The 15146-nt window shown below is 40.6% G+C and overlaps 1 protein-coding gene across 5 annotated transcripts in view; it reads left to right on the forward strand.

Moving 5' to 3' along the window:
• nectin1b (nectin cell adhesion molecule 1b) overlaps window positions 1-15146 on the forward strand; it is a 230068-nt gene that overhangs the window by 105522 nt on the left and 109400 nt on the right. The window contains exon 6 of one of the 5 annotated variants that reach the window (XM_074640450.1): window positions 6084-7926. The exons of the other annotated variants lie outside the window; for them this stretch is intronic. Within the exon in view, the coding sequence (XP_074496551.1) occupies window positions 6084-6124 (41 nt within the window). The 3' untranslated portion in view covers window positions 6125-7926. Of the gene's footprint in view, window positions 1-6083; window positions 7927-15146 lie in introns of those variants that run through there. 5 annotated transcript variants of the gene reach the window in all.

Genomic DNA, 15146 nt, shown 5'->3' on the forward strand with positions numbered 1-15146 from the left:
CTTTCATTGGAAAAGAGTTGCCACACAGGACACTGAGCTGGGATTTTCGGTTGGATATTTTTTTTAAATCTAGTGTACTTTCGCTAGTTTCTCAACATTACCAACCCTAGCTTTAAAGAGACAGGTGCTAAAACGGAGCATTTCAGATAGAGGGTGAATACAGGTATATTCAAACAGACAGGATGAGAAAAATAAGGTTTTTTGAACATTAAAGCATGTAAACACATTCTAGTAGAAACCCCAAAATACAACCTGAAAATGAGCATATGTCCCCTTTAACATCCAGGTGTTGCTCTGCTCCCATCCAGCCATTAGACAGAGCCACATTGCAGCATCCAGTATTCAGCTCATTGTCGTTCCAATTTTCAGAATTAAAAGGCAACATAGGCGGCTGCAGTGCTAACACAGGATGAGTATCTCTTCCGCTTCCCTCTATTGTCGGCTCTATAGTTTTCATGCCCGAGCATGAGACAAATCTGATGATAAAAATTAAGTCAAAACAATATGTTAGGAAATGTCTTGTAATTCAGACACGGTATATTTTAAAGGTGTGGTGTGTTTTTTGTTGTTGTCAAAACAGCTTCCGTCACTGAGAAAAGGCCATTTTAAAAAGCTGTGAGTACTAGTAGTAAAAAGTTTAGTATGCTGATAATCATTTTAAGTGAGGCAAACACGATATAAAGGGAACATGGGTCTACAATGGTTATTACTGTACCTTTTAGTGTATTTTTTTGCCCTTTAATTGGAGAGCAGAAACTGTCAGGCAGATGTTGGAATTGGGTTCAGTGCTTAATGAAGCTACAGTGATATGATGAGAGAGGCCCAGTGTAGAGCCAGACAGATCTGTCTCAGACTGTGGGACTCAAGTGCAGACATCTGCACCGTGCACATTAAGAACAGCCCAGAGTTTGCAGCTGTTGCCATCCATTTGCTAAAAGAGCCCTTTGTAGCCCAAGGGGCTTTGATGGCACATAGGCTTTTAACATGCATGGCCATCAGTTGTTGTTTTTTTTTTTCTTTTTCCCATCCTACCAGAGCCGCAAGTGGAACATTTCCTCTATCACAGTACTCTTAGGATGAAATATGGCTGGATTCTTTTTTCGTTTTGTTTTAAAATATGTTCCTCATGGGCCGTAAATTCAAAAGCGAGTTTGTTAAAAGCACCTCCATCCAATGAAATCAGAGAATACAAATTACAGCCCAGTAGTGTTAAAGACTGCAATCACTGTGGAGAAAAAATACAAAAATGATCTGATGTGCCTGCGATTGATTTTGTGTAGATCACTATGTGTCTTTTGGCTTATAATTCTCATATTTAATGGTGCCACTGCTGACGAGCATTGTATTTGAAGTTGAATACGTCTCTGACATTTACAATGCAGCCCCATGACTTGATTAGTTTCTCAACACTTTGCACTGCTATTGAAACACGAGTTTCTTTTAGCTCTCTGTTTGATTTTACAGGCCACAATTGCTCAGTAAACTCTGGAATGATAGCTTGCGTTGGAAGAAACTCTTTGCAACTTTGAATTGTTGAGCTGTCGATAAGCTAAGAATTGGAAAATACTTCAATCCAAACGGCGTTAGGAAAGCACACAGACGGCCAATACCACGAGTCGTTGAACTATACGGTGATGAACTGTATATGCATGAGCAATTCATTGGGCTGGATGCAGAAGGAGAGTTTTACTCATTGATCAGCGAGGTTGGCTTTTAGCTGCACTAGATTGTAGCTTTGTATACAGATCCAGATATAAAAGAGGGGAAAACATCTGATTTCTTCAAATGTTTCGATTTAAGATCTCTATTCAGTGGACTCTCCTGTGTAACTTCTGAAATGTTCTCTCAGTAAGTATTGTTGTTGTTGTCAAAAGAGACCCAGCAGCCTAACCTGTGTCACAGCCTGCAGAAAACTAACAAGTGCTTTTATTTTTTGTCACCATGGTATGTTTATGTATAGGTATTTCTAAAACTTTTTTTTGGGATAAACAAATTGTTCATGGCTTCTAGATTTTTTTTGTTTGCTCTTGTTTTCTATCTGTTTTCAATACGTGTACAGTTTGAGGTCACATGAGGTTGTCCATAATAAAACGGTGTTACTGTAAACGGTGTTCTCACTCATATGTTAAACACTCTCACAGGTTTAATGACAAGGATTTTAATTGTACACTCAACCAAGGTGATGATAATACAGACTAATGCAGTCACTCCCGCAGCTCTCCGCCTCGCAAAGTATAAAAGATGCATTTTATCAGCTCGGGTTAATCAACGACACCATCAGGAACGTGTTTTCTAATTACATTTCAATCAGGAGACACTTCATTCGGAGTGAACGAATGTTTTAATCGACGTGAACAAAAGCATGAATGCCGTCGTAACTTCAAAGGGTAACTTTGTTATATTTCAACCTGGACCCTATTTTTTCCCATGTTTTTGTGTATAATCGACTAATGGGGACAACAATTCTGAAAAAAGCACTTTTAGCATGGTGCCAGCTTTCCCCAGTAGAATTACATTGCAGCCTGTGAGCAGCTGCTGTCTACAGCACTCTCCCCCAATACTGGACCAATTTCAGAAATTGTTGTTGCTATCAGTCAGTTAGACAAACCCATAAAAATAGAATTAGGAGTAGGAGGGACATTTCGATTCAAATCATGCCCCCAGGAAAAGCGCCGGGCTTTGAAGCAAATTTTCACAGTGGCCAAACGGTGGTACTACAACTTCCATTTCCATCATGTGATGCCATTGGACCCAAAAACACTTTTTTCCCCATTGACTTACATTGGGAACGAGACATCTGTAACTCAGCAAATATTTTTTTTGGGGGGGAAATCAACTTCCCGGTACGAGCACTTGAATAGCCTTTATTTAAATCATTAAGTCCTAAGAGTTGTAAAATGCACTAATAGCCAGTTAGTTAGTTCATTAGTTAGTGAGAGTTATTTCCCTTCCTTCGTTCATGTGAATGAGCTCGAGACCGAGGGCTGGAGCGAGGGCTGGGAAGCGGAGTTAAAGAAAACTACTGCGCCTGCTCTGTGGGCCTAATGGAAGCAGAAGATCATCGGATGATCCGGATACTTTAGCAATCGGGAGCCCGCTTCCAACGCTGTATCCGGTTCTCTTTATACATCCAAAATCCAAAATCTGATCTGAGATCTGCAAAAACTTGCAAAACCTCTCGCGAGACTTGCTGCCCGACAACCTATCCTAACCTTAACTATTCAAGATCAATGCCTACCCTTAACTATTCAAGATCAATGCCTAACCTTAACTATTCAAGATCAATGCCTAACCTTAACTATTCAAGATCAATGCCTAACCTTAACTGTTCAAGGTCAATGCCTAACCTTAAGTATTCAAGATCAATGCCTAACCTTAACTATTCAAGGTCAATGCCTATCCTTAACTATTCAAGGAGAATGCCTAACCTTAACGATTCCGGATCAATGCCTAACCTTAACTATTCAAGGGCAGTGCCCAACCTTAAATATTCCAGATCGATGTCTAACCTTAACATTTCGAGGTCAATGCTTAACCTTAACGATTCAAGATCAATGCCTAACCTTAAATATTCCAGATCGATGCCTAACCTTAACTTTTCGAGATCAATGCCTAACCTTAAATATTACAGATCAATGCTTAACCTTATCTATTCAAGGGCAATGCCTAACCTTAAATATTTCAGATCAATGCCTAACCTTAACTATTCAAGGTCAATTCCTAACCTTAAATATTCCAGATCAATGCCTAACCTTAACTTTTCGAGGTCAATGCCTAACCTTAACTAGTCAAGATCAATGCCTAACCTTAACAATCTTGCAAGAGTTTCCCTGGTTTGGGGGCTCCCTTCTAGCAACTACCGTGGGTTCTGTAATAATAACTAACAACATTTGCCATTTTGGTTATGACTAGAAAGTAACCCACGAGTTGGGAAACTCTTTTTGCAAGTTTTTCAGATCAGATTTCACAATTTGCAGGTTACCTTCTATACACGACCAGTCAAATTACCACAGCAAACCGTTCAATGACCTTCCACTCCTATTGTATTTCTATGAAGTCTAGACATAGGGGGGTGACGGTGGTGATGAGATGAAGAGAATGCTGAAGATCTGGATGTGATGATGAGGAGTGGACTTCTGATGAACTCAACCTGGCCATTGGGGTATGATGACTGGAGGTTAATGGGGTGGAGGAGGGCCGCGACAATTTTGCCAATGGCAAAAAATGGCAGGTGACGGCAGCAGAGAGGAGAACAGATTAGAAGTTTGACAGCAGCGACAGATGGATATTGAGGCAAAATCTGGTTGGGTTAACTAAAAGAGTAAACACCCATAATCAGCTGGTTAAGAAGAAGCAGGAGAAGAGAAGAGAGAGAGAGAGAGAGAGAGAGAGAGAGAGAGAGAGAGTTGTGAATGAATGAAGCATAAAGACATTGTGCCCCAAGGTGTCTAGTTATATAACAAGATCTAGTCTACAGTCATGTTAGTGGCTCTGTCTGGCTGTATTTACTAGTCTACTTATAATACATAACTTTCTGTCTTCTCGGGATCGTGCAGCTGTGAGTTTCACACATGAAGAGTTTCACCATTTAATTGGTTATGCAAAACACACTAACATCCTTTCACTTAGAAAATGTGATTTCAGCCAATCCATACTGCTACTTTGTCCTGAGTCTTGATGTCCCTCCAAATAAAACTGCGGCTCTACAATCATGATTGAAAGAGAGAGGCTGCTTACTTAAGGCTGCAGATATTTTCCAACCTCACTTGTGGTATTTTCGTTGGTCGTCCGATCAAAGATGTCCTGGAACTCAATTTTCTGCATTTTGACTCTCCGTTTTTTTTGTTCATGTCTTCTCAGATTTTGACTCTGAGGCAACGAGTGGCGCGACTAAAGTTGACACATGTTTCACTTGGAGCACCATTCCGAAACGCTAGGCGCATAATTTGGAGAAATATTCCTCTGCCATGACCAGACCGGTGAAATGAACTAAGGAAAAAGGCACATTCACAAAGCTCAGGCCCAAATCTGTTCCTGCTCTCAACAATGAGCTGCTTTTGCTCCGTACCGCTGCAGCTGGCTGAATGTTCACAATGAAACAAAACACTATTGTAAATGAATACATCACAAGTGTTGTCGAAAAACCGACGCTGACACCTGGGCATGTTTAGAGCTGATTAGGTATTTTTGCATCCATTTAGGGCTTTTTCAATCAATGCCTGTATGTGTGCTTTCTACAGTCTGAATGCAGCCGAGTACACCTGACACCTGAGCCTACAGGCTGCTAAGAAAAATGAAGGAAAAGATACAAACAAGGCATTTAGCATTTATTACTGACTTTCACTTTTAGTTGTTTTACATTTTCCCATAGACTGTATATAAGAAGCGGATGTAGTCACCGTGACGTCACCCATTGGTTTGTGGACAACGGTTTTGAAGCCTCGAGTTCAGCATCTTGGCCGTCGCCATCTTGGTTTATTGCAACCAGAATTGACAAGAGAGGATGGAGCTGAGTGCAACCGAACGCTGAATAAGTAAAATTTTAGGTGACTAAAAAGGTTATAATTAACTTTCATGAACTGAAAACATAACAAAGTTGTGTAAACATGGACAACTCCCAGACCAGACCGTGGTAGCGACCTGTCAATCACAAGGTAGCCACACCCTAAAGCATCCCCTGCTTTATGGTCTATCTGACTCTAAATGGGACCATAATTCACTAAATGAACATCATGCTGTATTGAAGAAGACTTGAAACTAGCAATTGAGACCATAAACTCATGTTTACAATGTTTACTGAGGTAATAAATCAAGAGAGAAGTAGGCTCATTCTCTCATAGACTTCTATACAATCAGCCTTCTTTTTGCAACCAGAGGAGTCGCCCCCTGCTGGCTGTTAGAAAGAATGAACGTTTAAGGCACTTCTGCATTGGCTTCACTTCTCAGAACCAGAGGTTGCTGTCTGCATTTTCCTCTCTTTCTTCATGTCTTTGCTGACCCTGTGTTGTTGTGGAGGATCTTTACCACGTGCCTCTGATGCTCATAAAGTCTCTATAGCTGCTTACAAAGTTTATTTTTTACAGGAGAACATGATGCATATGGAAGTTCACACCGTCTGAACTGACCTACCAGAGGGCTTGTTCAGCAACAAGGACGTCATCCCGCTCCCCCTCCTCCTCTTAAACTAAAGACACTTCTGCTGGGACTTAAACCCAGGTCACAGCAGTGTTTTACCTCTATGGTCTCCACAGTGATGCACCATCCTAAAGTAAGAGAGCAGGAAGCTTTTAAACCACTCCAGACTTGAAACAAAAACTGTATCAAAGGCTGTTAAAATGAAAGGTCTTCAGTGTTTAGATGATAATCCAGTCGGCATTAACCTTTACAATGAATAACTCTCTCTCTCTCTCTTTGGGTTGTTGTAGCCAGTAATAAACACCATTATTATAATGACCAACCTGGTACAAACCTGAAACAAAAGTTACTGATTTCAAAACCATACACAGCTCCATATGTCAACAAAACCATCATGTTTATTACTGTGTTGAGTGCAAACCAAATATTCACATTGTTTTTTAATGGAAGATATCTACAATAGTAGGGCTATGAAAATACATCAACAGTTTCCAATGGTTTCATCACAAGTAATTTAGAAAAGTGATTCTCAAAGTGGGGTCCATGGCACTTTGCTAGGGGTCTGGGGAAAAAAATTGCTATAGGTTAAATTATAAAATTGTGCTATTTTGTTACGAAGTACCAGTAGTAGCTACAGATGGGGATCATTTGGACCAATAAATCAAGCATTGTGTCCATTACTCCCACACTCGTTAGCTTTGGGCCAATAGAAACTGATGATTGTGACACATCACGTCAATCTGTCATGAATCAGTCACTTCACTCAGGGCGCAACAAACCGTTCCTGCTGCTGCTTAGCTTGGTTTATTATAGAGAAATATTTGTCCACATCGTCAAGTGTTGCTAAGCATAGCTAAACTGAGAAAATATGACAACAGTTATATCGAGTTTGGTTTTATTGAGAAAAGCAACGGGGGACCAAAATGTGTCTTCAGGTGCTAGCGATCGAAGCCATGAATCCAGCCAAGCTAAAGCAACATCTGATTACAAAGCACCCAGAATAGCAGGGCAAAACAAAGTGGTAGTTGTAAAGCTTCTAACAAAACCAGCAGAATGGAACCCAAAAGCACGACCAAGAGGCGGGCAGTTTAACAGTCACATAAAGCTTTTACTTAGTAAGGCAGGCAAAGGTGAATTCCAGGAAATCAGTCCAAACAGGCAAGGTCCAGGAATTGGGCAGATCAAATACTAGTTATTCAGGCAAGACAAAGAAATGCTGGAAAGCTAGATGATAAAACAATAGACTATCTGGCAAGTGACTGGTGAACTAGGACTATTTCAAAATGTGTTTTGGCAATTATAGAATAAAAGCAATGCATTAAAGAGTTGAGTAGCATAAACATAGATCAATGAACTGCTTTTCTCTTCTGCGAATCTGTCAGAACTGAGCACATCCTAATATATTTTATATTTGGTCCATGAAATAATGAAAACAATCATAAAGCACAAATCTAAATCTCACCAGACTCCATTGATCATCTACAAACCGAAAGACGCTGGAAACAACCCACAAATGATTTGTTCCCAGATAAAGCTTTTTTGTTGTGTATCGACTCGTCCCGACTCACAGTTATTTATACCATTTTAATTCTTTAGGGGCCTCTCTCGGCATTTAAATGTGACACAATCATGCAGTGAAGTAGTTACACGTTTTCCAATTTGTCTTCCATTGTGTCGAATATTTTCTGACATTGTTTGTTCAGTTTTGCCTTTGTTTGATAAAAACATGTCTCGCATATAACCTGATCGATTGGGCATGCAGTTTACACCCCGCTGACAGACAGAACAAGCCAATTCTATTTCCAGAAAATGTGGAATTATAATGAATTGGCAATTATTTGGATTAACCCAGGATCAATCTGCTGAAATTATTATTGCCTATTATTTTGTAAATGAGACGGCTCATAAACAAACTGCTCGGATCCCATGAATAAATTTGTTGGCATCTTGAGGGATGCCTGCAGTAGCTGCTGTAGATACACACACACACACACACAGACACACACACCAGCCCTGCTTTCACGCCCTCCCGTTTTCAGAGCCAGTCGTGGCATGAGCAGCTCTGCTATCCAGCTGCGCATTAGCGTTCTCCAATTAAACTCAGCCATCCCAGAGCAGAACGAAAGGCCTAAACCCTCTGGTGAGAAAAGTGCTGACAACCCTCATCTACAAAGTCCTGCTGGGAATACTCTGTCCCTGTGACCATTTACCCAGCGTCAAAGAAGTTGTGTGTGTGTGTGTGTGTGTGTGTGTGTGTGCGTGTGTGCGTGTGTGTGTGGGTTTAAGATGGGCAGAGTGGGAGTTAGTGTGTGTGTGCCCTTCATCCCTTTGTTGACCGAAGCTTTTTCTGCACTGTGACCTTAGACACACAATAACTCTTGAATTACAGTATGGCCACACATTTCTGATTTCAATGAGAACATTAGTGAAGGAATTTGTGCTATTTGCTGTGTGTATTTGTGGTAAAAAAAGCTGCTGGAAATTGTTCGTCGAAGGCAAAGTCCTGTCTTGTCAACAGGCTAAAAATGAAAACCTCTTTAAGAATATTAATTCCTCAAGGAGCGAGATGATGAAACAGATTGTGACCGACTGTTTTTCCTGAGATCCTCAATTACGCAGAGACTGGGCGTGGCCGCAGGAACGGAGAGATTCAAGTGTCAAGGACATGGATTTAACCTTCTAAATGTCATGATGTTAATGCACATAGGCACAATACACATCCTGTGCCCAGTTATAATAAAGTACAGGTACAGATTGTTTTTTACATTTTGGCACCATTTTTTAAATATTTTTGGTGCAATTTCAAAACATAGCTGTCCTCTCAGATCCCGACTGACTGTACTGTCTGTCAGAGGCTGTAGCAGGTTCAGTGTTAGAGTGAAGATACTGATATCATATGAAACTAGAAAATCTAAGAAATCCATTGGTATCAATGTCATGCTAGCATGTCGGTAAGTAGGCCAAATAACCTTCCAAAATGTAGGCTACATTTTGGCAAGTAAAAACTGGCATGACCATTTTCAAAGGGGTCCCTTGACCTCTGACCTCCAGATATGTGAATGTAAATGGGTTCTATGGGTACCCACGAGTCTCCCCTTTACAGACATGCCCACTTTATGATAATCACATGCAGTTTTGTTTTTTTAAATTGTGTATTTGAATATTTCTGCATACTGGGGTCCTTAAACAGTCTTGAATTACATAAATTGTGTCTCACTGTAAAGCTGAGACTCTTGTGGATCCAATGAGCCCAACTGTGTTCATGTGGGATGATGTTAGTCCCCATAGGAGACATTTCATTGTAGTGAGACCATTCTTTTTTTAAATTTGAACTCTGTGTATAAAATGACCTTGTGGTGACCTCTAGGATAATCACAGCCTCATGAAACTTTACAGCCACAAACTAAAGACCTAGAGCATTCAGAGGATGGATGGCTTTCCTAGGTAGACTGACAATAGGGGGTGTCTGAGCAGTTTACAGAACAGAAGCACTCGCCATCCAAAAATTCAGTTCTTGCAGAAACCTCAAAATATCAAAAGTTTTTGATACCAAATCACAGCATGGCTTTTTCTATGGTGTTCCTCGAGGTCTTGGTGTCTTAATGTGGTATTTTGGAGGGATTATTGATAATTTTTATCCATTCTCGAGTGGTAAAAAAAGATTACATGTAGCATCAAATCTGTGTAACAAATAGTATCAACCCAGCAACTTATGAGAAATAAGTGAGCATGGGAATGACCATCATACTGTATACTTCTAAAAATAAGCCCTTATACACTGTCACAATTTATTTGAATAAATTAATTAATTAATTAATTAATTAATTAATGCTTATTTCTGATGTATGACTAGAACAACTTGACACACAGTTGCACACAGTGCATCACAACTTAATCTTCAGGTTCCAAGTTTTCAGATGATGTACACCCCTTCTATGTGACATCTACTGTAGACCTGCTATCTCCCCCTAAAGACCCCCTGTAAAAGACAAAAAATGGATCTACTGTGGGTCTCTGAGGGTTAATAAAAACATGTACACATTTTAAATGTAGCTTCCTCATTTCCTCTGCTGGTTTATATCATTAGCCTGATCATTTGTTTTACATTTACATGCATTTTGTTGATTTAATTTTACTCGAGTTAAAAAAAATAATTGGACTTGAATATGAAATTATAGCTACTGATTACCTGTTGGCCTTATTATCAGTCAAATAATGCATATGTGTTGATGCAGATTGGAAAGGGAGTGGATTGGAAAATCAACATGCAGAGTGCAGTCTCTTTTATTATTTAAGAATGTCAGCCTATAAATTAACAACAGCACATTATTTTTCCTTCAACAGAAGGACCAATTAGGTCTCCTCATAGTCTGTATTGACATGTCTCTGAAGAAATACTGTCTTCGGGCTAAACCCACATCTCAGCGTCCTTGGTGTTCATCATGCATGAGTCCGCTGCTCTCACTGGGGGGAAAAAATGCATCAAGTTGAGTCAAATCTCACTCAGCATCATTATGTCAGTGGAAATTAAAATGTCCCTGCCCTGCAGAAATGAACCTTCACCTGTTAAGAATCAGTGACTGTAAGGAGTGATTCTCCTGTCCGCAATCGTGATGTGAGTTCCAGCGCCTGACAAATGGGACAAATGGGGTAAATTAAGAACCCACTGTCTCCCACCCCCCACTCTCTCCTCCCTGACTATTGACTCTCACAGCTTTATCAGTGTACATTAGCGTCAGTGCCAGTCTACATTTAGACTAACAGTGCCAGAGGAGGCAGCCCATCAGCACATACAGGCATGTCTGTCATCATGCAGAGCCAATGACCCTTTGTCAGAAACAATCCTCGTCAGCAGAGCCACTGGGCCGAGGAGGCCGGACCCGGCCAGTCGTTACTGTCCTCGACTCAAAACAAATTACACTACAGGGTTGTATATGCATGCAGACTGTAAAACTGCACACAGCAGGATTTTGAAGTCTAAACACACCTGCGTTATTGGTCCAGTTCATTTAAAAAATGTCTCACAAATTGAGATTTCAAAGAATTAAATTGGACATTAGGGAGAAATATTCAATAAAAAACAAAACTAAAGAGTCTAAACTAAAGAATATAAATGAGCTAGCAGCAGTGGGTAGAAATGGAGTAAACATGAATAAAAAAACTGTTATTTTCATAAAACGGTCACTATATCCCGACAGTAGTGCATGAGACAGGAAATCTGAAAAAAATCATGTTCCTCTGTGTCCTCCGGTGTCCTCCGGTGTCCTCCGGTGTCCTCCTGTAATCCTAATGGCATCTGCAAGATTTCACAGACCGGAGGAAACCAACCAATCAGAGCCGATCAGCAGTGCTGATCAAATATGAATCAATATTCTGTTACTGTAATGCCTGTCAAATGTTTTCAGAATCATCTTGTAGTGTACTGTTTAGCTGTAAAATTAGAAAGTTTGTGAAAACAGGCATTACAGTAACAGAATATCGATTCATATTCGATCAGCGTTGCCTAGTTTGACCGTTTGATCGGAGTTCGTGTGTGATTGACAGCTGCCTCCATTGAATGAACAGCCAATAGGAACGCTCTCTCTCTTTGAAATGACCTGTGATTGGTCAAAGTCTCCCATCACGGGCTAGATTTTCTAAAGCCTGAAAACAGAGCCATAAGGAGGTGCAGGAGTCTAGTTTTCTCTCAGAACACTTGAATTACAATATGCTGAAAGATTATTATGTCATTTTTGCCCAGTGATGCAAAAAACATTCTGCCTACTGCCGCTTTAACGGCAGAGATAGAAATAAACTGGAGTAAACCGGTTTTAGATCTCTTGCCTCAGTTGTACTATTCTTTGTTATAATGCACCACACAATGCACCGTGTGTGCACTTCACAAGATTTTCTCACTCTTGATGTTTGCAAAAGTCACATTGTCACCTCTGGCTGTCAGTGTTTCACACTGCAGGCTACACCCCCCACCCCCCAGAAAATGTGAAATATGCCCATTAAAATTTAAACATGATTATTAGCTGTTAAGAGCAGCAGTTTTTTAGAATGGATCTTTTTTATTTCCCCACAGTTGGAAAATGAGACAGGCAGACAGAGATTCAGTAGAGAAAGAGAAGCAATGGGATCTGATTATACGCCAGGAGAGACACGCACAGGTAGCTGCAGCGGCGGCTGACTTAACCACTCAATTATCTTTGGTTACCAGAGGTCACCAGAGAATATTTAATTGAGTCCAAAGATCTGCATCTTACAGCGCTTCATGTCTCAGGGAATCTGTAGCTGTGGACTTCTGGGCTTTGACCCCCAAACTAAGGGCTTTGAAGGTTCAGCATTCCTGCTAACAAAAATAAATCTCCTAATCGTTTACAAATGCATATGCAGAGCCAGCCATTGATTAGATTACAGTGCTATTTGCAACTCCATCTTTGAAAAGCTGAGCCATGCAAAAACGCACACAAACTAACTGATCCTCACAACACAGCCAGTCGGGACCAATTCCCCCTGAAGTCTCGTGGCCGGTTGCCACGACAAGTCTCAACCAATTAGTTGCCTCGGGAGGATTGGCTTCCTCGGGCAGCAAGTTTCAATACCCAAACCTGAGGTCAGTCACCGAGACCACATCAGCAGAGCTGATATTGCTTTGTGCTGGGATTGTGTCAGTTGTATTTAATGCTCCATTTGAGAGAGTATAGACCTATGGACTGTTGCTATTTAGATGTTGGAAAGATGCATTCACGCATAGAAAATCATAATAATAAATCAAGCGATTAGATAATCTCATTGAATCTATCTGGTTTGAGTCGTCATGCAGTCATGGTGAAACAAGTCCTCATACCTGATTGACAAAATAGTTGTCTTGTCCTTATCTTCCAAAGCAACCCATGTGACCGTTACAGAAGCAACTCATATAACATTTTCTGATCTGCCACCTCTACGTTAAGGTCTGGTTGAGTTTAGGCAACACAAATTACAGGGTTACGGTTAGAAAAACGTCTCTGTCGTGGCAGCCTGGTCTCACCCTCAAGGTGTCAAATACTGACGCTTGGGCAGTGGCCCACAGTGTCTTGATACCCACGCACAAGGCACCCTTTAGCATCTGAATGAGCCATACTGGGCTTCCAACTAACTCCAATGTAAACCCATCTGCATCATTATTATACGCTCAGAGCAACAAACAGTATAAAGAGTGAGACAGTCCTCTAAGAGCGGGTGGGAGCTGTGGTGGATGGGTCAAACAAACGCAGGACTTTAACTCAGGGGACCGACATTCGTGTCCCGTGTGAAACCAAAAGTTTACTGATTACGGACTACATTATGTCACTTGACGCTACACCATATGACGTTACATCCATAGCTTATGTTACATTGCAAGCGTACTTATGTTAGCCAAACGATGATTTTTTTTTCTGACCCTAAGTGTTTTTTTTTCCTAAACCGCGTCCATCTCACATCGTTAACATTGTGTTACAACGTCAACCGAAACTTCAGCGTCAAGTTACTATCCAGACATTCTCAACCAAGTTATAAAATACCGGCACTTTGTCATGCTCCTTGGCGTTACTTTATGTTTAGGCAACAAAACCACTAAAGTTAGATTTAGGAAAGACCTACAGGTTTGGGCTTAAAACTAATGAGATTGTAAAGTGAAAATGACACTGAACGTTGTGAACACGGGACACGAAAGAACAGCTGACGAACGAGCAGCTAACGTGAAAGTGAAACGTAATGCACGGTCTCCTGGATGAAAGCCGACCACCCTGACAAGGCCTCGGTATTTGACGCCCTGGGAATGAGAACGGGCTGGTGCCACGAAAAAAGGGCTTCTGCCCTAGCAGCAAAATATGACAAATAGGGATGTGATCATGTTAGTCATGGTAAAAAGATACCAACGTTGACTATTGGTACGAGGCGGGACATGAACCGTGTTAAGGTCATGTGCTTTGTTAAAAGTGAAACCCTACATAGTTATTGAACGGCTTTACAAGTGATATATAACCTTTGTGTTTGAGACACAACTTGGTACACACAACTCAGCTTCACTGCAAGACTCTTTCTTCTCACCTGGTATGGTGTATATAATGTGTGCCAGGGAACGTCACTACTTTGTTGATAGAAAGCAGGTCAATGTCAACAAGTGTCTTTTTCTTGACGTTGGACAATGAGCTCTCGCAGTTCCCAAGGCCATGTCTATAATGGAACTGAAAAACTAGCACCGTCACTGGGAATACTGGATTTAAATGTTGTTGTTTTTTGTGCCCTGGGGAACATTTAATCAATTTCAGCTGACTGTAGAATCTGTGAGATAATGAAAGCACCTTTGCAGGACAATAGGTAAAACTAGTTTGGATTTTTTCCCCAATGTTGCAGTTTGCAATTCAACAAAATCACAGAGTAACATACAGTGCAATCACAGAAGGAGCTAACTTTAGAAAATTCTGCCAATGTTTTTGAAAAATGTATGATTTCTTTTAACCTCTGCAGCAGCTTCTACTGAACTTCAACATGCAGCAGTTGTTCTACTGTATCAGTAATCAGTTTGGCTTAAGGAGGAAGTCATTTTAGAACACATGAATAATTACCAGGCACATACTGTACTAAAGTAAATTTATGTTTTCTGGTTGATGTTCCATGAGATTTTAACATATTTATTTTAGCTTTAATTTGCTAATCAAAGTTGGAAATGTATTAGCATAATTTAATGCTGGCTATGACTGATGACATGTTTATTTATGTCTGTCTCTCCCTGAAGATGATGAAGGCGTACAAGCTGATAATCACTCGGGCCTTTTTTCTAAAGAGCTTTGTCATCTTGTTTTGCTGAGAAGTTGGCAGAAGCCGTGGCCTTCGGAGGCATTTCTGATTACTTTTACTACTTGTTGATCTTTATTCATTACTTGAAATGCGCATATTGCGGTGTTTGCTTTGCTCTGTGTACTCAGTCATCAAATCGTTCTTTATTGCTGCTGTGCTTTGCCATGATGTGAACATTTTTAGACAATCAGGAGGCTTAGGGT

Source organism: Sebastes fasciatus, chromosome 7, assembly GCF_043250625.1.
Source record: "Sebastes fasciatus isolate fSebFas1 chromosome 7, fSebFas1.pri, whole genome shotgun sequence".
Lineage (NCBI taxonomy): Eukaryota > Metazoa > Chordata > Actinopteri > Perciformes > Sebastidae > Sebastes > Sebastes fasciatus.